Below are 27079 nucleotides of genomic sequence, written 5' to 3' on the forward strand. Positions count from 1 at the left end.
ATGTGGATTTGAATCAATAAAGAAAAATCAGACAAGCACAATGCTGAAAATTTCATCAAAATCGGATGTAAAATAAGAAAGTTAAGACATTTCAAAGTTTTGCTTATTTGAAAAAAAATAGTTATATGAACGAGCCAGTTACATCCAAATGAGCGAGTCGATGATGTCACTATTTTTTTTGTTTTTTATCGTTTGAATTATACAATATTTCAATTTTTACGAATTTGATGATTAGGACCTCCTTGCCTGAAGCACAAAATGTTAAAATAATGGAATTCTATGTGTTCAGGGAGGAATGAAACTTCATTTCATATGACAATGACGAGAAAATAACAATATTTCATAATTCATATAATAAAATACAAAAGAAAGTGAGTGATGTCATCAGTTCCCTCATTTGCTTACCGACCGAGATGTACATATAACTGTTTTGTGAAATTAAGCGAAACTGTAAAATGTCATAACTTTCTTATTTTACATCCGATTTTGATGAAATTTTCAGTGTTATGCTTGTCGAATTTTCTCATTTTATTCAAATCAAGTTTTTGTTGGGGTGGACTTGTCCTTTAAATATTGATAAATTGGAATAGTTGACACGTTTTGGATGGATTTACTATAGCTTATTTCCCCCAAACAAACCCAATTCCTTACATTATATGAATGTGTCTGTCTTAAGTTTGTTATAGCGTGTATGTTATATGGAACAAAAACATATCCATAATTCACTTTGGCCGTGATCCCGACCAACATGAAAATAACTTCTTTTTTTTTATAAAACCACTTCTCAAATATCAAATGAGATACAGATTTCAGGATATAATCTTTGTATCTTTTTAGATATGTAGGCAATCACATTTGTAAGATAATTACTGTTCAAAGGGGGCTTTTCAGAATAGAAAATTGAAAACATTTTTTAACATTTACTTGCTGAAGAAGTATTATGAATTGTACTCATGGAAACCTGTATAAATAGAAACCACAGCTCCATCTTACAAAGATTTAAGATTGATCCGATCAGCCTCAAGTAGATGGAAATCCATCAATGTCATAATTTTTCTTTAGGAAATTTGCACAAGGTCCTTTGAAACAGAGAGGCATACTGATTGTCAATAAATCAGGGAATATATGAATGTACATCATATCTATAAAAAAAAATTGAACGACATGTATTTTAGATATTGACATTGCTGGCTTGCCATAGTTGTGGTTGATTGGACTAATCGTAACTCTTTGTAAGATGGGGCCTTGTACTGGACTAACTGAAAACATCACCTGTGAGCTTTGAAAATCCCAATTTAACTAATAGGTGACTTTGTGTTTCATCATTCCTTAAATAATAAACGATTCAGGACTGACATGATAAAACATAACAGAGACATCTCAAAATTAGCTTGCATTTCAAGACTTGTTTACTATTTAACCACAAAAAGAAATTATCATATTTATTTTTCATTACAGGACAATGTCCTCAAAACATACATAGAACATCACTATACAAAACTCAAATAAATCTTTTTTTTCTTCTTTTTAACATATCCATGTAGTAACTTTTCGTATTTTACACAATGTACAAACTGAAAACTCATAAGATATATGACAAGCACTCCTTATATATATTCAACATCATTTAATGATACAAGGACTTAAACTGAATTCATTTGGCACCTACAAAAAATGTCCATAACTAGATCAAAACAGGGTCAAACATGGAAACATTCAAATCAAGTATCACAATTTTACCATCATTTTTCACAATTTGAAATACATTTAAAACTCAAGGAAGCATAAAATTATATAATTTGATGCAAAAATACACCTGACAAAACGGTCTTTCATTTTTCAATTAACTATTGGTTTGTTCCATTCTATCAAAATCCATGTTAACTGTAAGTTGGCAAACAATCCAAATCATAGCTCAATATGCAAGTTCCTTGTTCTTTCAAATCAATGCAAACTTAGATGTGATGCAAACAACTGCCGAATCCTGCTTGGAATTTCATGGAAATAATTCGATTTAATCTTTAGTGATGAAGCACAATATTCAGATTCATGAAATTATAAAAAGGATCACATTGGCCTTAATCCTTGCAATTATATTCTTTTCAGTACTGTTAGGGATTTAAATCACATGTTTTTTAAACTGAAAATTAACAACTTTTCTTTGACATAAATGTTCATGTTCATGTTTCATGGGACAATAAATACAAGGGTAATGAAAATTACTCTTCAACATGAAAATACAAATTAAATCATTTTAAGGTCAATTTTCCTCAATCAAACCAAGAAAATCTTGCATCAATTTCAAACAAGTTGTCAGACACTAAAACGTGCAATAAATTTATTTTTGAGAAAAAAAGTCTGAAGAGCCGAAAATGACATCTGATTTGGGGCAACTATTTCTGATTGTAAAAGAGACATACATTGTCAACTTTTTTTACTCAACATCAATGTATTAAAGGCAATTTGGATCTCTAATGAATACAGTTCAATTGTTGTGCCTGCATCTCAATGCACAGCTCATAACAAAGTAGAAATATTTGGAGCCTGTACAAAGCCGCATGCTTCTAGCATATACATTGCAATCCTCAGTAGAGGGTTGCCCTCACACACAAAGTAAAGCACATTTCTCATATTTACAAAACACCAGCTTCTCTGCATTCCAAGTGGAAAGCAACAACAAAAAAAATACATGAGTTATGAATTAACAGAACAAACCAAAAGCATGTTAATCTACAAAATGAATGAGTATTTACATGATAGAGCATTGAAAATCAACGCTATAAGCATACAACTCTGTGTTATTTACAAATACTGAACAACGGCATCATATTCAATGCTCCAAAGCAACACCATCTTTCACCATTTTGATTCGGTCTCAACCAAAAATACCTCGGCTAATATGAACATGAAGTTTCATGTTTGATGTACCAATGATCTTGTGACTGCTTTTCTGGTGTGATTGGGAGATTTATAACCAAATACACATATCCATAAAACCTACTATAATCTACAGGTCATTTTCTCTTTCAAAATAGAATGTTTCATATATGTGATTCAATAGCAAACAAAATTATAAGTCACATCATTCCCTTCACATCTAGCCAACACTAACATAATATCTGTGCTGAACTTCAACATATAAAAAAGTAACAGCTTTTAATTGTTCCACATGAACACAGGACAAAAGGAAATACAAGAAATAACTGCTAAAGTAGTCAGATTCATAGAGAAACAAAACATTTACAGAAATTATACATGGAATGCTTGAAATCCTGCGCGGGTTCAACTTCGAAGATATGAATAATTGCAATCATAATTAGAGTATAATATATGAATTAACAACTTCAAGTTCTCAAAAAATCATAATGATTTACAATTATATATTACACATCAATGGGGCTTGACTTTTTACGGCACTGGAAATAAAAAGGAATTGTCTTATATAACAAACTTAATACAAAACATAAATATATCTACAAACTTTTATACTCATTTCACGAGGCACTAATCAAATTCATACATACAAACATTTACATAATATACAACATAATCAAATTACAAATGCACATACAAGGAAACACAAAGCAGTGTAACACACTTTAAATCATCTTCACTAAACAGATACAGTGTAATAAAATATTTTCTTTTTACCTGTTTATATCACAATGTGAAACAGGGATGTCTTTTTACAATGAACACATATAAAGACTTCTTAACTGTTACAACATGATGTGAAACACTCAATGGATGAATCACTCACATGTGCTCCTACCGCTTACATCACACATCCAAAACATTCTCTCCCCTTGTCTGTAATAATATACAAGGAATTGCAAATACTCTACAAGTGATAAAGCATTTGTACCCTCTCATGATTGTATTCCATTTTCATTATTTGGTTGAACTAAAAACCAAGATGCATTCATGGCATCAAGTCCATTTCAACCCTTGAATGAAATCAACTGACGTGTAAAATCACCTGAACATTATTTCCCACACATATTGACATATAAAATGGAAAAACCACTAGTGTTGCTTGTTTCGTATCATGTCTACAATGTACATTCGAGCATCAAAAGCACATGATAATGGCAACTGCAAACAGCAAATGTGTTAGCTACATACATGTATATATGATGTATTGAACAGACAGAAAAAGAGAACTTATTCTTCATTGAAAAAAAATGTCTACTAATACTATAAGCACAAATTTATTTCAGAAGCACAGAATGCTGTAGACTTCTAGTGTCATTATAGACCAAAATACAGTATATTGTATAGGGTGTACAATAATTTTAAAAATCCTAATTTTCATATACTTTTCACAGGAAAATATTCAATAAGTGACCTCAAAACAAGATATCGCCTGAAAATGAGCATTTGAATGAAACCTTGTTCAGGTTTCTATGACCATGGATTGCTGAAAAATTGTGGTAAAAAAAATGAACAAAATGGTAGGCAGTTCACTTCCACTGCACATCAACAAGGTGAATCATAATTGTGTACCTTGGAACAATACAATTGTTAAAAATGCTTTACCAACACTGCTTTCACAAAGCACTATCTTTATGTTTTTCAAATGAAATTTTATATTTTATCATCAAAAGGCTTTCATTTAAGGACAAAAACAAATAGTAAGATGGGAACCATTGCAATTTTTTGTAAATATTTCTTTCTTTCAATTTTCAGTGTACACTGTATTGATATGTTCAAAATGTAAGTGAAAGACAAGTGAAGTTTGCATGTCATTTTCCAAACATCGGTGTTATTGCTGTAAGTGTCTTGAAACCTAATCAAGGTATATTCAAATACACTTTCAAGTGATATAATTGTTATTGTCACTGTATGAATATCTGTCCTCATTAAAATATAAGAAAACTGGATTTCCCCTTCTTGGTACACCTTGTAATTTACCATGTTACACTTGCATGAAGCCTAATACTGAACATATATACATAGTATACATATCATGTTATGCAAGGTTCATTAAATCATTCAGCCTATCAATAAACTCACAAATTCAAATATGTAAAGATAGATATGTAAAGTTATGATTAGCATTATAAACAAATGGATATGGAGTACCAAAAGTGCATCTTGCAAGCAAAGTCAACAGAATGCTGGCCATTGCTTTCCCAATAAATTCACCAAATCATCTCTTTCAATAATTATGAACGATGTATTGCTCCCTTTGTAGTTATTATCCATTTTTATATTTCTTGATTTTTTTTAAGAAATGTATTAATTAAACTGAAACAAATTAATAGGTGTGAAAGCTTTACTTGATTTCTTAAAACAGAGGTTTAATGTTCTTGTATTCAACAATTGTGGTTTATAATATGGCAAAAAATGGCTCTAATATCTATTTTTTCATGATGTTATGCATAACTTTACAAACTGATTTATAAAACTATTTACACCAGTATAAATGGCAATCTAACAGCAATATTATTAAACGGTTGCGCAGCACGCTGGGCTTTTACAGTTTTGCAGGACACTTTATGAAACATTCCCAAGGGAACAGCAATAATTTTAATGACTTTGGGGAATAGTGACTGATATCATCATTGCTCATGTGGAAATTGTTAATTAATTTCCATCACCTCTATCTCTTGGCTAAATCTAACTCTTCTCTTTACCTAAATCTTCAATCTAAACCTAAATCTAACCTTCAACCTAAACCTAAACCAAAATGAAACCAAAGCCTGCATAGGCTCTGGTGACAGCTGCTCCACAATCACATTCTCTAACACAAAACAAACCCCTATCTACTACCTAGGAAATGTCACTAAACATCTCCATAAAAAATCTAATCCTAACTAAAAACCAGTCAATAAGATCACAACCCTCATCTTTGGCAACAAAAAAAATTACTGGAAATGTCACAAATCTTACTTCCTGAGCCCCGTCACATTCACAAAAAGGCATTTTAGCCAATCAAGATCATTTTTTACATGAGAATCAGAACTGTTCTTCAAATTTGTGATTTGGCCTTGGGAAACTGTTCATAAAGCCTGTTAGCACTGACAATATGTCATTAACTGACAATTACACTGGAACTAAACAAGCTTCTGGAAATAGGTTCATCATGCATTAACAGGGCCTGGTACTTTTCAGAGAATGTGGTATCTCATATAAATAGATGCTATCACTGAACATGCAGTTGCTTGCGATCTCTACTGAATTAAATGCCTATTGTGATAGAGATCACAGACCCTCTTACATAAGGGCAGCATCAATTAACACTTGTCAAAGCTCGCTAATCTAAACTGAATAATATGGACTAGGTCATGAATTGATGGAAAGTAGACCAAAAACCATGTATTGGATACATACAAATACATTTACCTCAGGAAAATAAAGCAGGGCATTTCGAATAGTGAAGGGTCTGTCTAATTCATATAGGTGTGAAGCTGTCTGCAACAGACACATCTTTGACTGCCAAAGTTTGACTTATTTTCAACACATCATCAGACAACTCTAAAAGCAATCATCCTACAACCTGTTGCTGCTGTTGCTGTCTCTCCAGCTCTTCAACACTCATGATCTTCTGTCCACTGGGGATAGCTGGTGGCATTTGATTGATGGGTTGCTTGAGTAGGTCGGGACCAAACCATTTGGCCAGGTGATTGACTGGGGACCGTCGGTTATCCATGCCCCCGCTTACAGGGGGTAGTGAAGGGTGGTTGTGATGGTGACCCATCATGGGATGTTGTAGATTGCGACCTGGTTGCGGCAGTTGTTGCTGCTGTGGTTGTTGTTGCTGTGATGTGGGTGGATGAGAAGCCTTGCTGTCTTGGTGTTGTGGGTGATGTTGAGCAGTGTGGGCAGCTTGGTGGCGCTGTTGCTGCTGGAACAACTCTGTAAACACCAAACGTAAATTCAATCAATATAAAAATATATAGTATATATTTCCTTTTTCACTGATGTATAAATATTACACAAATTTTGTATATCAACGAGCAGTACAAATGCCAGAAATTATCATAATCATCATTTGTAAAGAGTTTTTAAAAAATTCAATATGAAATTAAGACAGCCATGAATGTCTTGGCAGTAAGAAATTCATAAAATATTTGCCACAAAATGGCATAGTGCTCGAAAAATTGTGAATCCAGACAAATCATTCTGTTTTGATCAAAATAAAATAAAGAATCAAAACATAAAGAAGCAATGTTACCAGCTTGCTGCTGGAGATGGTTGATGTTGCCTTGATGTTGGGGAGGCTGAGAGTTTGATCCACCCTGCTGCTGCTGCTGCTGTTGTTGTTGCTGCATCCCTCTGGCAAAGTTACTCTGATGTTGCTGCTGTTGTTGCAACATCTGCTGTAGGTTATGATGTCCCATGGCCCGATTCATATTCTGTCATAAAATCAAATAAAAGAGTACACTTTACAGTCCATGACAAAAAGCATTAAGTACAGGGATAGGGTGAACAGATCACTAGTAATCTGTTTAAAAAAGGTTTGGAAGGTCCTCTGACCTGGAATTCAAAACATGGTGTTGATATAATGTTGGGTGGTTTCATGTGACACAAACCATACTTTCCAATACTAGAACGGATACTGACCTGGAACCTGTTTCATACAATGAATTTTGATTGTGGTAACCTTGCCATCATGGTAGTTACAATGGAAACTCATGTTTTTGCTTGGATGCTGAGCCATGTTACTGTGGTAGTTCCAATACTGGAAAAGTTAACATAATTCCTATATGAAACGAGCCCCTGTAGATTAAAATACTGTACTTTTATCCTAATGGTGGCTTCCATACCACACAGCCAAATTTGATAGGAATTTATTCAAGTGACCTTGTACCCTTTTAAATTGAGATGTAACATGCAAGGAATGGTTTTAATGACCTAGAAATGGAACTGCTATAGCAGTAAACTTACACTCAACATTATCAAGATTGCTTAAGTGACACGGAGCAATCTCGATAATACAGGATATCACACTAACCTACAAGCTGAAATATGGTGGTGGTATTATTTTGATGTTAAGTGGTATCACACCACCAAGACTTTCTTGACAACAGAGGAAATGGCTCCATACTAACCTGTATATTGAACTGTGGTGGCGGTACCCCTCTCATGTTGGGTGGTACCATGCCAGGCATCATCATACCTCTCATGAGGTTGGCTTGCATGGCTGGTGGTAACATCATGGCAGGGTTCATTGGTAGGCGAGCTTGCTGTTGCTGCTGCTGCTACAAACGAAAACAAAGTGGTATTACAAATCAAGAGTTCTAGAATATTGGAGGGTGTAGTTGACTACTATACACATGATGTTTGTGAATAGAATCATAGTGCAGGTGGGTGTTTCATGAAGCTGTTCGTGAAGTTACGCAAGACTGGTGACCTTTCTTGTGCCACACTATCTCTATGTAGCTCACTTAGCACCCGTGCGTAGATTTGTGCGTAACGTTACGAACAGCTTTATGAAACACCCACCTGGTGGGTGTTTCATAAAGCTGTTCTTAAGTTAAGAGCGACTTTAAGAACGACTGGTGATCCTTTCTTACGCGTAAACCATCGCCAATGAACATTTTGGTTGTATGTCATTTACCACAAGAAAGCATCAGCAGTCGTTCTTAAAGTCGCTCTTAACTTACGAACAGCTTTATGAAACACCCACCAGGTCTACTGATCAAAGTGTATGTAATCTGTGGGGATCCTAGACACAGATGACTGACATGTACATAATAAGTTATATTATCAATTAATTGCTGATTCTGGTGACTTAAATGAAATGATTATCAGAACATTAGATTTGAATTCTTGATGATCTGAAATAAAAAAGAAGATTCCACTTCTGTGGATGGAACAGTTAAGATAAACTAATTTAATGTTATGACATTTGGGTTTACATTTAAAGTTTTATTATATTTTGTTCAAATATTTGTTTTTCTTCAATTCTTTCTGGCAACCAAATTTCAATGTTAGCCAACCAACATAAAAATAATTAGTGTGAAGCCTTGCAATGAGAGCAGGACGAACAATGCCCAGGACTGAAGGAATCTTACCTGCTGCTGTAGCTGTGGATTCTGCTGCTGAGCTGATGCCATACGATTCATTTGCAAACCATGGTGAGACTGAACATTGGGAGGGGTTGGTGGTTTAGCTACTCTCTCTCCCATTCTCTGCACCATCTCCATCCTCTGCTGCTGGCCACCTAAACCTGGAGGCACCTGCCTTGCTTGCAGAAATGCCTGCTGCTGCTGAAGGTGAGCTTGGCTGGGAATCTGGTTGGGCTGGGAGTGAGGGGCATGACTTGACTGAGAGTGAGGGACGTGGCCCTCGGGATGAAAGGCCTTCATTGGACCACTACTGCTACCCAGAATATGAGGGTTCTTTGTTATTTCAGATTGCTCTGGGGCACTGTGGTTAGGTGGGTGGGTTGGGGCATGTAGGTCTCTCCTACCATCCTGCTGGGTAGGACCATGGGGTTGGTGTGGACCCCTCAGCTGCTGTTGCTGCTGCTGGGGAGTAGGTTGGGGTGGAATGGCTTTATTATCCCCATCCAGCTGCTTATTCATATCTCTCCCTTTCTCTCCTCCTCCATGGTTTGGAATGACTCCTAAATTCAAAAGTGAAAGAGAACATGAATCATTGTCTTTATTCCAGGTTAATACACCTCACAGGTCTATATTAGATTAATTTCATACGTATACAGCCAAGCTGCCATTCTATGGCATCTTACCTTGGTTTTCAGTGGTTGGTTCTTGCACAGATGAACCATCACCCTTGCCGACACCTTCCCCTGGTCTGCCCTGGGTAGCAGCCTTGGCTTCAGCTTTACTCTCATGCATTTTACGAATTACAGAGGTGGGCATGAAGGCAGCTGCTATCTTACTGGGTGTCTGCAGTATGATAAAGAAACATTGCAAGTTGTAAGAATACAGTGATATCTGCTTTCAAAATATTCTATGTTAAGACAACCATGATCACCATACCTTCCTCATTCGCAGCCTAATCATGCCATCGTCAGTAGGTGGGTGCCACAGAGATCAGTATGCCGGATTACAGTTCAACCTCTCTTATCCAGCCTACCTTTATCTGGACCTCTCTATTATTGGGATACACACTTGCCAAGATTTTTTTAATCCAATAATTACAAGGGGAAATGAGATTTCAACTCAACCTAAAATCAACTTTCCTACACAAACTCATGTTCATTACATATAGCATACAACCAAATGAAATTTTTATCAAAATGTCCTACCCAAATCACAGAATGAACACGGACTGGACAATTTTTCACCGTATCTTTAATTACTGTTTTGGTTGTTTTTTTTTAGTTGCTCATCTCTAGGTAAAGCTACAGTTCTTTTGAAATAGAAGGATATCAATAGAATTAACAACTGCCATTGCAGATACCAGGGCTTATACTTGACCAGATAAATACATTAAATGTAAATAAACATTCCAAAGAAACTAACAGTGATGCTCTGATAGATTTGTAATTGTCATACAGTGGTGTTGCTCCACACAAGGCAAACAATGCTGAAAAAAAATAGGTTGCAATCATTCAAATCATACCCTCCGTCCTGGTGTTCCAGGGGGAGTGCCAGATGAAGGTCTTGGTGGCTGCTGTTGCGACTGCTGCTGGTTCTGCTGCTGGTTCTGCTGTTGGTTAGCCTGTTGTGATGGCTGAGGATGTGGGGTTACCCCAGGAGCCTGTGCAACACTGTTTGGTGGGCCAGAGTTCTGGGGACCTACGGTTTGCTGTGGTGGTTTCTGAGGCTGTTGAAGCTGCTGCTGTGGATTCCCTTGATTAGGTTGACCAACAGCTGGAGATTTAGCTCTGATAGTAAAGAAAATGTTGCTATTAATTTAATATAATAGAACTTAGTTTCCTTTTTTTATCATTATATGGAAACACTAATCTTGATATGTGGCTGTTCAATCACCATGTGAATGACGGATTATCATCATGGTGTTGCTGTTCTACAGGAAAAGACACCTTGAACTTGATATTTTTTTCAAAGAGGTGCAGACCAGCCAATAATTTTCTTTACCCCCATGGGATTATATGTACTACCAGATAGCCAAAGATGAAAGATTTTTTTTTAAATCAGTGAAAGGTTAAAGGATTGGATGTCCTACCGAGCAGCTTCCTTGGCCTTGAATTTCTCCTTTTGTACCTCCAGTTGTTTCCTTATAAGAGCCTGTTGGAGGATACCCTGTGTGTGCTTAGCCAGCTCCTGGGGGGAAGGAATCCTCTGGGGCAGAAGGGGATTCACCGGCGAAGGTCCAGGAGGAGCAAGGGTGTTGGAGGAGCTAAGGAGAGGAGAGGTGGCCAGTCCAGCTGGTCCCAGGGTAGGAGGGGCGATGCCTCCAGGAAGGGGGCTGTGGGACTGGGAGCGGAGGGCTGCTGCCGCTGCTGCTGGGCCAGTTGGCAAGGGAGACTGGCTGCCAGGGATTGCTGAGAAAGAGATAAATATGTGATCCCAATTAACAGCCATACACGAAAAGCAGAACATTTTTCCCTCTTCTAATCATCCTACAGCAACCTCTCTAAACAAGTGGAATGCCTCTGGCCGTCTCACCTGCATCACGCGATTCAACATAGCAGCATTGCTGACTTTGAAAAATACTACAACTCGCACAAGATGTTCAGTGACACTTGGTTACTCTTATTTCCACGTTTTATGAACTAGACCGATATACTTACAGAGATAGGATGGTAATTCAACAAATACAACCAATAGGGCCAAAATTCATTGACCTCACATGACCTTTGACCTTGGTCATGTGACATGAAACTCTAATAGGATGTTCAGTAATACTTGATTAACCCTATGGCCAAGCTTTATGAACTAGGGGCGGTATTCTGAAAGCTCAATTAGCGGTCAATTAGCGCTCAATTAGCATTTTGGTATTCTGAAAAGTCACTTAAGTGCCCTTTCCTTATTTGGCAGGGTTGCGTTGCGCGCACTTGCAATAGTACGCGTTTTGACCGCGCGAAGACTTAATTGAGTAGTTACGAGACTTTTGGTATTCTGAAAAGTCTCATAGCGCTCAATTAGCGGACTTTCCAGTGGGGGAAGATAATGGTGATAAGAGGTCCATTAAGTCTCATCATATCTTGATAAATGTGGCTTTCATTTCGTATAAATATCATCAAATCGGTTTAATACTAGGAGGAAGGAAGGAGGAAGGAAGAGAATAAAGGAGAGAGCTAAAAAGGGAAAAGAATAAAGGGGAAAAGGTGGTGTATAGAAACAAGTAAAATAAGGAATAGGGTCTTTGATTGAACCCCATACTTTCATGTGCCCAGTCAGGCTCCACCTTGACCACTCGGCCACGTCACCTCAGTTGATTGTCTTAAATGGGACTATATTTGGTAATAAATAAATTAGAAAAGGGGGAAAAAGGAGACAGAAATATTTGTGTACTTATAGGGAAAATATGACTATTATTTTTTCTATATTTTCTTTAATTATTAGCATCGTAAACTATTTTGTTTTGCACACTTTTTTTGACAATAATGAAATTGCCAAATTACGATAGATGCAGCAATGTGCATGGTTGAATTAAACCTTGTTTCTGACAATGAAAAATAAGCATAGACCCCTTTAGTATTTAAACGAATATATAGAATAAAATACAAAAGAAAAAATAGTGAGTGCTGCCATCGTTTTCCCCACCTATAAAAACCTATAAATGTCATAACGTTTCAACATCAAATATCAATTAAATTTCGGCTTTTTTTAATTATGCTTTTTTTATATTTAAAATATGTTTATTCAAATTTTGTTGGAGAATATTTCTCATATAAATGAAAAGTATGTAGTTTTTAAAATAAGTAGGAATTAAGTTAAAGAAGAACCCCCTCTACCATGGCCCCGAGACAGAGGCAAATAAAAATTATTGTAAAAAACAAGAAAAAGAAAAAGAAAGAAAGCTACAAATGGATTCAAATAGAGAGTTGTGAAAATCAGAACGCGTTCGAAAAAAAGAGAAAAGCACAAAGGTACATTAAATGAGAGAGAAAGGGAAAAGACAACAATTAATTTCAACAACATAACAAACCTCTAATCTCAGATGCAAATGCTTTAGCATTTCAGCAAAAAAACTTTTATCAAGATCGTGGTGCAGTGCACCTGCAGCAGCCGGGCGCTGCGCTGCAAGGCAGCAAAGTGAAGAGACACTGCGCGCTAGGAGAAAATTTTACGTTGTAAGAGCGCATTTGATTGGCTAATTCGGCTCAGTAGGGGAGTGGCCTAAAGGGACTTAATTGAGCGCTAATAGAGTTTTCAGAATACGAATTTGGAGGTACATTAGCGCTCCATTAAATGGGTAACTTAAAAGGATATTTAAGTGGAAACTTACGAGACTTTTCAGAATACCCCCCCTAGGTCCATATTCTTTCTAAGTTATGATGTCATTTCAAAAACTTAACCTCAGGTTAAGATTTGATGTTGACGCCGCCATCGGAAAAGCGGCGCCTATAGTCTCACTCTGCTATGCAAGTGAGACAAAAAGGGGGGGGGAATAAGAATGGCAGTGGTAAATTCAAAGCATGAATGGCTTTTATCTATGATCAAATGGAAACACTATTCAAATCCATTCAGAATATACCTATCCCTTCACAATTGAGATTGACCCTCTAAAAAGGGGGAAATTTGTTGGCACCAAATCTGAAAAATATAGGCAAATTATACTCAATGCATGTTAATTTATTGATGTTTTTTATGATTTGGGGATTTTCTACATTTCTGTTTCAGTTCAGTTCAGTATAAATTATGTTTATCTTCAAATCAACATGACAACATGCAAATATTTAACAGAAATAGAATATTAAGAGATTTATGTAAAAAAAATTTGAAAATTACAAATACATATTACATATGAAAATGAGAGACTTATTTAAAATTTTACAAGCTTTCAACATAAATGCATCTTAGACCTTAAACAGACAAAACTGCTTTTTACCCATTTAATCTATGAATCCTTTATTTTCTGTAGTTGTGGCAAGTAATCCAGCAAAAATGGGAGGAATTCAGAGACTTACCGACAGGAGACTGCATGCGAGGCATTGACTGAAGCAGGGCCTGTGTGAGCATGTCCCTGGGGGAAGCAGCCCGGTTGATAGCAGAGGCTGCATTGCCAGGGGCTAATTGAGCTTCTTTGTTTGCCTGTGCCATGAGGGCAGCTGCAAAGGGTGGGTTGGCCATGGCATGACGGAGGATGGTGAACACTGCCTCCTGGTTGGGTGGTACAGGACTAGCACGCTGTCTCTGCATTAGGGTAAAGACAAAAAGGAATGTGTAAAAGGATCTTAATTTATTGATGCAGTCATCTGATTTATGCAGTCATCTAACAGAATCCACTCTCGAAAGATCATCATAACAATTACCTAACACCATCAATACTACATCAAAGAGACTAGACATTCAAGCTGATAAATAGCAGCTTCATCTAGTTATTACTAGGCAAGATTCAATGTGCGATGTAAATTCTGTGACACGCATATGCGGCAAAAATATTGTTATGCACTTGCAAAAAATAAATTATAGAATATTAGAAATGAAAGTAATTATAAATGCACCCCATAATTCTCTTGCCCACCCTATGGCCTGTACGAATCTCTGAGGTTGCTGCACATATCTCTTGATTCTTCCTATGTGCCAGCGTATTTTATCTGTAGAGCAGATGCTACTGTACATGTATTACTCCTTGTCTTGAGCATTCACAGTATATTTGGCCATATAAAAGTGTCATAGAAGATGTGTCACTAATCTAAATCTGCCTTCTAACAGATTTTAGGAACTCCTTATCTGCTATGAGTCTAATGCTAATGAATAACTAGCACTTACAGCCAGTTGATGTTGCTGATGCACCTGATACTGTCTGATGAGAGCAGCCATCTGCTCTGGGTTCTGCCTCATCAATGCTTGCATCTGCTCCACGTTAGCTGGTAGACCCCTGGGAGGCATACTGGGAGCCTGGTGGCTTGCTTGTTGCTGCAACCCAAGGGGATGAGGGGCAGGACCGCTGGTAGGAGCGGTAGTGGCGGTTGTGGCAGGAGGGGCATGGCTCTTGAAGAGTGTAGCCATCACCTCCTGGTTGACGGGAGAAGGTCCACTGTAGAGTTGAGGGAAGAAAATTTTGACATTGGAGTGTTTGGGAAGCATCAGTCCCTGCCATCATCCACAGATATTTTTAATATAAATCTGAGTGTTCTTCAACCATGACATGTTATATCATCATTTGCAAATGATCTTCTACACATATCATTCTAAAGGTAAAAAAATTCACAAGCATTTCATAAGTTACAAAAAAAAATTCCCTGGAACAAATATATCACATTACACAACACCACCATCATCAAGCACACACAAACTGCATAAAACGCTGACTTATTCAGACAAACTCATGCATAGATGCAAAGAAAAGGCAAGGCTCACCGATTATCTGGCAGGTTGAGAATAGGTCCTTCCCTGGGTGGTTGCTGGGCCCCTGGATGGGGATGGGCGTGTCTTGCCATGAGACCTGGTGGTAATGGAGACACACCCCTCCCTGCCTGCTGCTGCTGCTGGCTTTGCATGTGCTGGTGTGCCAGAGGGTGATGAGGTGGCAGCTGCTGCTGAGCCTGGGGATGAGGTTGCCTAGCTTCCTGTGGATGCTCTGATGCCTTCATCATCATTGCAACCTTCTCCATGGCTGACGGAGCACTGGGGGCATGGCCATGGGTGTGGCCAGGAGGTGGTGACGCAGTGCGCTGAACAAGCCCTGGGTGAACTGGTTTGGGGGATGACGTTTGTTCTTCTCTTTTCTGAGGTGGATATTTGAAACAAGTCTATCATCATTCTCAATTCGAGATTGATAGTTACAATTTAAAAATTAATATTCAATAAAATACACCAATCAATACATTTCATACTAGTCTTCAAAATGTTTTTTTCTACCAAGTCTAAGATTCTAAACATGAATTAATCAGGTAATATAACATTAAATTCATTTACCCCCTAATCTCATGTCATTTGTGTTTTAAAAAAAAATAAACGGGAGACACACACTGGCTCAAAATTCTTGAAAATTGAGTGGAATTTTTTTTCAAACAAATGGTCTGAAAATATGTAACAAAACTTGCTCTGACATATTCTCTTAGAACAAGAGATTTTCCCTCCTTTTCACAATTAACAGTCTCGTAATTTTCAGTTCTAAATGCACATAGGTGAAGATACATTGAAATGGTCAAGTAATTACCCGGTTATTGACAAGCAAGCACTTTCCCAGGGTCATACATTGGCTAGAGAAGGGCCACATGACCAGTAATTTGGTTTGTCGTCATGTATACCCCATCACAATAAGTATTACAATAACCCATCTACAAAAAAAAAAATGCTCATCATGGGCTGTCTCCACATGCAGGTTTTATGTCAATAATATTTCCTTACATTTCAATCATGTTCTAACATAACAATTAGTGCTTTATATGTTTCAGTATTATTGACCTTATATTGAATATTTGAGAATGGTTTATGATTATACTGACATATTGCGGAAACAGGATATGATTATGACCAAAGTATTGCCGATTATGAAAGGTTAATCACTTGACCACAATACTGCTCTGTGTTGCTCTAAACCAACTCGGAACTTTTGTTGTACCCAAATGCCCACTTTTCATGGACAAGCACCGATGAAACCTCACTTCCATTTCCCCCTTCCCTGCTCTCACAGAATTGCAGCTCATAATGAACGTATATAATGAATATTCAGAGACCGCGATGCATCTTGCCATCAGCTATATTTTGCTGGTGATAATCAACTACAGAGCTGCCAACCTGAACAAGAACATTTCAGTATTTTTAAAGCTGAAAATCAGTATTTTGGCGAGGAAATCAGTATTTTCAAAGAAATACCATAAGACACCACATAAAACTGAAACTTGAGAAATCAGTATTTTGCATCAAACCATCAGTATTCTGTTCATTTTTCAGTACTAAATACTGAAAATCCGTACTACTTGGCAGCTCTGCAACTAACATTGAAATCAAATATCGACCTTACCTCTGTACCAGCAAAACCTCCTCCTGCCTTCATACTAGCAATAAAGCTATTGAATGCTGACTGGTCACCGCCCTTTGGAGGTGAGCTAGCACGCCCCTGCTGACCTCCTGCCCCAAACAGCTGGTGAGGTAAGACTCCACCACCGACACCGCCAGGATGGGCCATGTTTGATGGGGTACTGGGTCCACTCCCCGAGTGGGCAGGGCTGCCCCCACCAGCTGGGCTCTGGTTAAGGCTAGTCTTCTTCAGGTCGGCCTCAATCTCAGCCAAACTCTTCGCCTGGCCCCCAATTACTGTAAAACAATAGTAAGGAAGATATATTGACGATGAGCTTAAGCCAGGGTCGTAGTTGGACTTTGTATCCTATGGAAAAATGCTATAATCTAGCTCCTATCATTATCATCATTATGAATAGTATTGTCATCTGTATATAAAACATCAAAGGTACCCAGCTCCCCATATATACATGTATATAATTCATCATCAACTAAAGCAATAGTTCTTGAGAGTAGAATAATAACATTATATTAATCAATAATATAACTTATGAGTGGCTTATCCCCCCCCCCCCCGATCTCGTTTGTTGATGGCGCAAGTCTACATGCAGATACCAATGTTATTCCTGTATTGTCCAACGGTCAATAGTAAAAACCATTCCCTGCTCCTATGACCTAGAATGTTTATAGGAAGCATATAAAACATACTATAGTGAGAAGCTCCCCCAGCTCGCATACCACCCGGATGGGCATGGTTAGGAGTACCAGAACCACTTCCAGAATGGGCAGGGCTGTCCCCTGACGAAGGGCTTTGGTTGACTGAGCTCTTCTTCATGTCTGCTTCGATCTCGGCTAAACTCTTTGCCTGTCCTGCCATCACTGTCAGTAGAATGTATGCATAAAAAAATGACTTGTGAAGTGAACATGACTATCAGTGTTCATATCCATGCAACAAGTTTTCATACTATTTCTCCTTTCTTTGCATTCAAAAGAGAAAATAATTCCTAATACAAAAATAGTGTTTAACAGAGCTGTTCAGAATTATATGTGACCTTACCAACAACTGGAATATAGCAAGCCCAATAGGTCTCCAAAATCATTTTATTCATATCAGTAATTGTTGATTACTCATCAGCATATTTTCATTCTTATATTTGCCATAGATCACATAAGTTCATTTGATTTTTTTTCACTTCATTCTTACTTTCCTAAAATTGCAGAAAACTTTTTATTCATATTTTGAAACAGGACACAGGAATGGACAAGCAATCAATTAGATAAATGGCCTGCCATAGTAATATTCTGAAACCACCTCAAATGACTATACTAACATTTCTGCTTGACTACTGTTTTCCTGTAGTCCTCGTCACCATTCTTCTGCGGCTGTGGTTGGGGTATTGTGGGAGGATTAGATGTCTCATTATGTTGCTTGTTCTTCTGCATCATTCCCAATAACGCCATCTGGGTGCTCATTGATACACCCTCAGCTGGCTTGATAGGGGTGAAGAGACGCTCACCCATCATCACTGTGGGACTCGATCTACCAATTAACTCTGTCATACAGATTTGAACAGAAAATTAAAGAGCAACTTTGCTAACATTTATCAAAGGACACTTAGAATGAAATCCCTGAAATTTTCTTCTTCTTTTTTTCTTTTACTTTCTCTGTATTTTCAAGTATGATTCAATTGTGACTATTCATGCTGAAGTGATAAATAATAACTTCACAGAATGGTGCCTAAATAAGCATGTGCAATGAAAGTTCAACAGAAGATTTTGCTTTCATTAAAAAATTCACTTAATTTCAATAGAAATGAAACAGCAAGAATGTTCATAAGGCAAAGAATCTCGAGATAAAAAGAACAATATATCTGTGATTAATGCAATTGCAAATCCCCTTATGATCAAACAACTGGATAATAACACCAACTTACGTTCAAGCCCAGAATGGTAGAGCTCCAGTTCAGGATCATGGGGTGATGATCGACGGCTGTTACTACGGCTTGTACCGCTGCTATCAGTACGGGTTCTCTGGGTGTTGAAGAGATGACTGAAGCGGCTCTTTCCCGAGACTGTCTCTCCTTCGTCTGGATTGGGTATCTGGGGCTGTATATAATAGAAAGGATAATAATGAATCTATACACAGCAATAAAAGGGAAAAACAAGGTTTGTTTTACACAATCTTGTTGCATTAACTTAAACACACACTACCTTTTCCCCAACAGCTACTTAATGACTAATCCCTTTGAGAAGGCAGTTTATACCATATCAGCTTGTTTCAATATTTTTCTGCTAGACTCTCTCTGAATTAAACTTGGACTTCCCACTGCCAAAAAAAACAAAAAACATATGACTATTTAGCGACAATTAAGGCCACCGCACATCTTACGACCCGACCGGTCGCCGACTGGCTTGCGACTGGGAGAGGGGAGATGTGACGTCACAGCTCTTGTCAGCTTCGGTCAGAGACAAGTCGCAAGGAAAATCGGAAGGATTTGACATGTCGAATCCTTATGACTGGATCGCAAGCTCAATCCAACCCCCCAGCCAATCAGACAGCAGAGTTGCATAATGCGTATTATGATAAACAACGCGCATACGCAGTAGTAAGCGCAATTTCTCAGATGCTATGCCAAAAAGCGCATGCGTGAGTCGCAGATTGGATCGCAAGGTGTGCGGTGTCGAGGCTTATGACTGCCTTGCGACTCATCTCCCCTCACTCAGTCGCAAGCCAGTCGGCGACCGGTCAGGTCGTAAGGTGTGCGGTGGCCTTAACACAGATAAATCAGTACAGATCTATGCCATAATGGCTATCCATTGTGACAAAACTGTTTTAAGCAAACATATATATATATATTTGAAGAGAAATACCAGCATGTTCTCCAGCTTGAAGAAATCATTGACATCAAAGTCCTTGGCTGAGGTAGCCCCACTGGTGTTGTTCCCACTTTCATGAGAGACTTCAGGTGAACTGGAACTGGCAGTCTCCATACTTCCATTCCTATCAGCAACAGATGGACCTGCAAAAAAAAGTCAAATTGGCAATCAAATCTGATGGCTGTCCTGGGGCTCGATACACAAAGCTCATAGCTCTGTGTCCCGAGAACCTTGTCTAGTTTATTCTGCCAATATTGTGGGCCTTGTGTTTCTGCTTCACATTCTTAGCAAAGCCTAAATTTGTAAATTCCAATCTTTACCTCAGTCTACACAACAAATGTAACAGCAGGAAGACATTCCTTCAATGAAGTGAAGTTAATGGTTGTTAGCACAAATATAAATCTGCCTCTCTCTAACCATTGTAATCACAGGAAAGATTTTTTTCGATGCAATGAAATCAAAGGTTACCTAAAGCTGCTGAATCATTATCATATGTCACTTATATTTCACAGTGGACAGGCACAATTTTTTTTATCCTTTCATCACCATATTCTGTGGCATAACAATTTGAAAGGCCCCCAAAGTTGGTTAAAACAGCTAAGGTGTTTATGATAGCTCACTATATTCAAATCACACAATTAGACTTCACTTCCTGAAATAAAAGGATCATATTCTCTCAAACTGATAACTTACGTCTGCCTTTAACCTCTGGTTCACTGCCACTGTCTTCTTCATGTTCATCAAACCCATGGAGAGCGATAGTATCTGATTGGCTGGTAGGACCCACTGTGAACCATTCAGGAGTCTCCTCATTACGACGACGGTAATCTAGGTAAAGAATATACAGTAAACATCAGTAGATTCCAAAACACAAAATAGACCCCAAAAAAAATCCTCTTGATAACAGCATGCAGGATCTGAGTTGACAATTTGAGAATGTTTACACTGAACTTCTCCCTTAAAATTTCAACACTTATTCATTAGAATTGCCCATAATTATGATCCATTACATAAATTTTGGGTTCAATCATAGTGAAAGTGGCATACATGTACTTTGCACAAAGAATGTTATGTTCTATAAAAGCAAAGTCCTCTTATTTCTCACAACAATTAAAACCTATTCAACCTGCAAGTGTTAAGATACTACAAAATAGTAGCAAATCACTTACAAAATCATCTGAAATTCTATTTGGTATGATACTTGGAATAGCCCCATATCTTCCACTTACTTTGCCTATTATAATATCTATTGAAACCTTGGCGACCTCCTCCACCTCTATCCATATCACGGAAATCTCTATCTCTGTCCCTATCTCGATCAAATTCTCTGTCTCTGTTCCTGTTCCTGATCCATTCCCTGTCCATATCATGGTCTCGGTCCCGATCTCGATCACGATCCCTGTCGCGCAGAATCTCTCGATCGCTGCTATCCACAGGAGGACGATTCCTTGTGATGATGCGCCCAGTTCCTGGCCGGGTGATAGTGCGTATAGGACGATCGTGGTCTTTGCCCTCTGTGGGGCTGTGGTTGTGATGTCGTTCGGAGGCATGCCCAGGGGGCTGGAATGCCATCTGACATCCGAGACCGAAGCTTCTGCGCTGGGGACTAAGAACGATACCATCTTTCTCATCAAGAATCCTCTCCTTGGCATCTAATAAATCACAATGAAAATATCCACAGTATTGTATTGGTGACATTACATACACTCGTGCGACATTTGCTCTGGTCTTAATATCTCAAAGTCACAGGGTTTGAGTTTGAGGATTGTAATAAAGAGTTTTTAGTTCAGAATAATGTAAAGATTAGAATTATGGTTATTTAGTTTTGGAGGTTAGGTTTTTATTTTGCCTAAGATGCAGATTTCTCATTGGAGCAATTGTCACCAGAGCAAATCTCATGGAACCATTCTATTATACAGTGCGCATCAATAAAAAGTTTACACTTTGAAAAAGTCCTAGGAATTGAAAAATATACAACATGATGGGGATTATTTTTTTCACATATATTCTTGGGATTGGGTCTAATCTATCAAATGAAAAATTTCTACAGAAAGTTACACTTGAGTGAGCACTGTCCATTTTTTGTAAGGCTCACAGAAATCACTTTGTGCAGAAAACATACTGAATGTGTGGTACATTTCTAAAACATTTCTTTTGCATTTTTAGCAAAATGAAGTTAAACAGATGAATCTTAACATATTGTACCCCAAGTTAATATTTGAACCTTAGGTAGGTGTCACCTTTACCATTTTTGTGCCAGCTGGATCTGAAGATATAACTGAATGTAAAAAGAAAAATATTTCAGACATCTCCAGCATTTTTTTTTTCACTAAGTTTTATCATTTAAAGTGAATTCATAGAATGGCATGTATATAATCAAGGCAACTTAAAAGTCTTTATCTATGCAGAATCCTACTATGACGTGTCTTACACAGTGCTTTTCCTTCATTGCCCACTGTTTTATCTATGATGAAATATGAGGATTAGCACTGAAAAGAATATTGGGTGAAGGCACAACTCTGATTGTTGTGAAGTACCTAACTTCTCATATATGTACACGCACCTGAGTACTTCTTGCGTAGTGGTTCCTTTGGCTCATAGAGGTTTAATGGTGAAGGTCCTCTTGATCTTCGACCAGAGAAAGATGCATGCCACAGTTCTGGTTCCCATATCCCTTTCTCACTGTGATTTCAACAGACAAATTGATAGCCCATGTAAGTAATTGATTAAGTTTATGCATCTAGAAGTTAGAAAATTTATAAGAATAAATCAATGTTTACCTACTGACTGTACAAGCATGTACTCTGAAATAAAAATGTCTTTCACCTACTCAACATATTTATTAATAGTTCTATGGAGTTTTTAAAAAAAATTGATTTCCATGCTTATCGGTGGCCATATGCAACTGTGGAAAAAAGATTGGCACTTTGGACTTGGTGAAATACATGAAAACTAAAACCACATCAACAATTCTACCTAAATTTTACGATTGTGTTGAGAAATATGGCCTGCAGAGTAAATGATGATTTTTTTACCTGATTGCTAAGAAAGCATGAATGCTTGTAAGCAAGCAACCAGAGGACCAACGTCTCAAGGTCCTCTCTGAGGGACCTGGTAATGAGGATCAATGCCTTACCAAAACGCCCTAGCGCACTAAGTGGGAATCAAACCAGGGTCACCGGAATCCGAAACCCCCACTCTACAAACTGAACTATCGCGCCTACATATTAGAATATGTCTTAGTGCTGGCATAATGCTGCATGTGCTGCTGAATCCTAAGTATCCTCCCACAATCTACACAAGGGTTTGTAATATTAGCATGATGGCAACATCAACATGATACTCTCTGTATAAGTACAAATTAGTTGATACTGTACAGGATTCACAAATTGGAGTATATAACTTTTCCATATAAACACTAATAGTGGAATCTGTTAATACCAAGTTCCCACTACCGTCCGATCCGTGACAAACACCATGATTGGCCCTTCGTAACTGATCGCGAAGATATTTGAACTTCTACGATCAATACGACTGCCATGACTGTTCTGATACAATCACTACGATTAATCCATGAGTAAGACCACCGTTTCAATTGAAGTGCAAATCGTGACAGTGGAAACTACATATTACAAAACTAATAGTGATCACTCCTAAATATGTTGTCTGAAAAATTCATTAGTCTAATTTTCATGTCTGAGGGTTAATTCTGTGTTTATGTTTTGTTGTTGGGTTTTTTTTGCATTAAAGAGAGCCTAACTGGCTAACTGGTTGCACCATGTTTCATTCTCAGAAGTACATTTTCATTGTAATATTCATTCTTGGAATCATCCATCAAGAGATAAAAAATTATTTGTTACATTTATGTTCAACACCATGGAAGTCTTCATGTGGAACTACATATTGTAGTCCCACATGTAGGCATTTATGGTGTTTGGCCAAGTGTTAAGTCATAAAACAATCTTCCAGAGTCAAGAAAGAGGTGAATATTCTTCTTTTTTTCAAGTAAATGAAACAATCTCCAGAAAAATAGTTGTCAAAATAGGTACACGTGTATGCTTTGAACACTCATTTGGACAGCATCTAAATAATTTGACCCGGCCCTAATTGGGACAGTGTTTGTTAAAATATTGGAGAGGTGATGAGAAGTTATTTCTGAAGAAGAATTCTGCTAAGGGCTTATCAGAGCAAATCGCTCGTTATTCCCGTGTATTTTTTGCTGCCACAAGATACTATCAAAGAAACTTCGAGCATTGCTACTTGAAGGGGATAAACAGGCAATCTTTAAAAAAAAAATCAAAGAAGAGATTTCTCCCAAAACTTACTCGCAAAATTCACTGAGCAGACAAGCCGGCTTCTTCCTCGATGCAGGACTGTTACGAAGGTCCCATAATTCATCCTGAGGATCAAACACAAAGTTAATATCAATTCAATGTTGACATTAATACTATTAAGTTAAATGAACTTTTGTATTTGTTTCCAGTGTTAGGATGAGAGTAATGGGAAACTCAACAAAATCAGTGAGATGTGTGCTCTTTCATACAGAGGTCCTTGAAGTTAAACTTAACTTTAGAAGCAAATAACATTAGGAAACTAATATTTGTGATCATATTTAAATGCAAATGATCATGCATTCATCTGTGCTGGTCGTATATTATTCCATTTGCCTTGCTGATTATTTTGGGAAGATGCATAATTCATATTTCTTCTTAGAGAGCAGAAAGCTCATTCTCAAAAAATGTATAAAACTTATTTTAATTTTGCTAGCATCTAAAACCAATTTTAAAACATTGCCTGACCAATGGTGCATTCATCTGTGATGTTGGTGACTTCTATTCCATTTCATTTGCCTTCCTGGCTATTTTGGTAAGAAACATCACTTCTTCTCTGAGAATAGCCCATTCTTAAAATCATAAAATTGATTCTAAGTCTCTAGCAATTTAAAACATTTTCAAAACATGTCCCCAGCAAAAAAAATCCCCTGAAACCCTTGAGATAAACAACAAGGACAAATTCTGCTATTTATGACCAACTTTTAGGTATTAGAGTGCACTGTTCACAGGGTTATTTTGCAAATAGACATTAAACTTTATCATAATAAAATAACCTGGCAAGCTTTTGATTTTTTTTAAAAAAGATTCAACCACCTCTCATCATGCATGGAAAAGGAAAATGATAGAAAAAAATATAAACAATAGAGCAACATGTATCACCAAGGGTAAAATTAACAATATTTTAGTGCACAATGGATGAAAAAGATTTCAACAGTTGATGTACTTTTGTTAAGATTGAAATTTTAGATGGTACTCTATTATAACTCACATTATTGAACATTTACTAAATGGCAATTCTAGAAAACATGTCTGACCCCTACATGTATATGTAGGGCCTTCCTGAAAGGGAAGGGGGGGGGAGTGGGTCAGATTTAAAAACAAAAAAAGCTTAGAATTTTATAGAATCGACACAAGCCATAATGAACAAATATTTACCCCAGTGTAGCGCCACTTGATCTTTTTATGACCTTCTGAAGACTTGCTATCATCTTTCATGGTTCCACCAGGTTCCTCCTCTTTCCCTCCTCCTCCTTCTCCTCCTCCTCCACCTCCTCCTTCTTCTTCTTTCTCATTTGTCATCCTCTCAACCTATACAACAAAACATAAAGAAATTGATATCCAGTTAACCACATGTAAATATTTGAAGGAAATCTTGAAGTTGTTTTTTAAATATCTGCTATTGCAATTATTACATCATTATAATGAACAGATTGGACATCATGAATCAAAGCAATCTATATTCATAAGAAATTAAAAATTGAATAGAAATTTGCACAGATCGTGGGACATAAATTAATCGGCTTTTACTTCATTGATTACATGAATTGATTATTGTGCATGAATTGAAAGTTAAAAGGTAACTGCTTTATTCAGTTACCAAGTTGTTTGATACAAAGCCATTTATCTGGAATTTTAGAAAAAAGTTGAAATTTTCAATTTTGTTACTATTAAAGGTCAAGTCCAAACTAGAAATTTTTTTATTTGAATAAAAAGAGAAAAATAAAATAAGCAAAACATTGACAATTTCATAAAAATCAGATATAAAATATGGAGGTTACGACATTTTAAAGTTAGACTTATTTTTCAGAAAACAGTTATATGCACAACTCAGTGATATGCAAATGAGAGTCAATAATGTTCCTCACTCACAATTTTTTTTTTATTGTTTGAATGTAAATCATTCATTTTGTTGCTTTTTTTACTAATGTGACAATAAGGAACGACTTGACTGAACCATAAAATGTTAAAACAATGCTAATTCCACATATTCAGGAAGGAACAAAACATTGTTTCACAGAACAATGAAGAGAAAAATAGAATATGTCATATTTCATATAATAAAATACAGAAGAAATAGTGAGTGGATGACGTCAGCAGTCACTTCATTTGCATACCTACCAGGATGTACATATAACTATTTTGTGAAATTAAGCAAAACTTTAAAATATTATATACTTTATTTTACACCAACTAATATTTTGGGTGCTCTGGACAAGAGAAAAAAAAACCTGGATGGCGTTGAATTTTATCTCTTTTATGTGAAAATTAAAGTAAATAATTGGAGCTGCATGTTTTTCCAGGCCTACACATCATAATTTGCTACCTGCATTTTATGCACGTCGTTTATTTTTAGGGAGCAAGGATAACTCTACAGTGCGTTTCAGAAAAAACTAAAAGGTAATCCAAACCTAGAGGGCTGGTATTCGAATTATATTTAATTTTGTGGAATTATTCTACATGGACGTCAAAGAAAAACTCATCACCTTTCCAATACCCTATTTGTACCGTTTGTGCCATGAATGACCAAATTAAGTAATGTTGAAGACAACAGGTGCAAATGCCACGTTTTCGAAGTTTTGGAAAACTTGATGAAAGGGCAGATGATGTGAACACTTTCAACGATGCCTGGGCTGGCAAAAATCTTGATTGGACCTTCTTCTTCCAAAGGAGTGTAAGTGGGCAAATGTACTTGCAAATGATTAACAAGATCGTACCACAGTCGGACCAACATTTTGAGAGGCAGGTTTGAGGAGTGTACCTGCATCTTTGGTGGATTCAGGACTAGCACTACAGTAGCACTCCTGTCCTTCAATCCAACATTGTTCGAGATAGACTCCAAGAAGTTTGGAT

General features: G+C 37.2%; 1 protein-coding gene across 3 annotated transcripts in view; it reads right to left on the minus strand.

The window, feature by feature from the left end:
* Positions 1 to 1388: 1388 nt before the first annotated feature.
* LOC121408885 (trithorax group protein osa-like) overlaps positions 1389 to 27079 on the minus strand; it is a 32183-nt gene continuing 6492 nt past the window's right edge. For 2 of the 3 annotated variants that reach the window (XM_041600574.1, XM_041600571.1), the window contains exons 2-21: positions 25385 to 25537; positions 24221 to 24294; positions 22459 to 22577; positions 21125 to 21547; positions 20589 to 20723; positions 19890 to 20038; positions 18953 to 19124; positions 18350 to 18571; positions 17727 to 17897; positions 17023 to 17315; positions 15414 to 15781; positions 14823 to 15090; positions 14018 to 14243; positions 11107 to 11425; positions 10540 to 10804; positions 9701 to 9860; positions 9024 to 9577; positions 8058 to 8207; positions 7181 to 7361; positions 1389 to 6861 (exon numbers count right to left, since the gene is read on the minus strand). In XM_041600574.1, coding sequence (XP_041456508.1) covers positions 6491 to 6861; positions 7181 to 7361; positions 8058 to 8207; positions 9024 to 9577; positions 9701 to 9860; positions 10540 to 10804; positions 11107 to 11425; positions 14018 to 14243; positions 14823 to 15090; positions 15414 to 15781; positions 17023 to 17315; positions 17727 to 17897; positions 18350 to 18571; positions 18953 to 19124; positions 19890 to 20038; positions 20589 to 20723; positions 21125 to 21547; positions 22459 to 22577; positions 24221 to 24294; positions 25385 to 25528 — 4764 coding nt within the window. In that variant the 5' untranslated portion in view covers positions 25529 to 25537 and the 3' untranslated portion in view covers positions 1389 to 6490. The remainder of the gene's footprint in view (positions 6862 to 7180; positions 7362 to 8057; positions 8208 to 9023; positions 9578 to 9700; positions 9861 to 10539; positions 10805 to 11106; positions 11426 to 14017; positions 14244 to 14822; positions 15091 to 15413; positions 15782 to 17022; positions 17316 to 17726; positions 17898 to 18349; positions 18572 to 18952; positions 19125 to 19889; positions 20039 to 20588; positions 20724 to 21124; positions 21548 to 22458; positions 22578 to 24220; positions 24295 to 25384; positions 25538 to 27079) is intronic. The other variant, XM_041600572.1, reaches the window with a different exon arrangement.

This window comes from Lytechinus variegatus, chromosome 2 (assembly GCF_018143015.1).
Source record: "Lytechinus variegatus isolate NC3 chromosome 2, Lvar_3.0, whole genome shotgun sequence".
Classification (NCBI taxonomy): Eukaryota; Metazoa; Echinodermata; class Echinoidea; order Temnopleuroida; family Toxopneustidae; genus Lytechinus; species Lytechinus variegatus.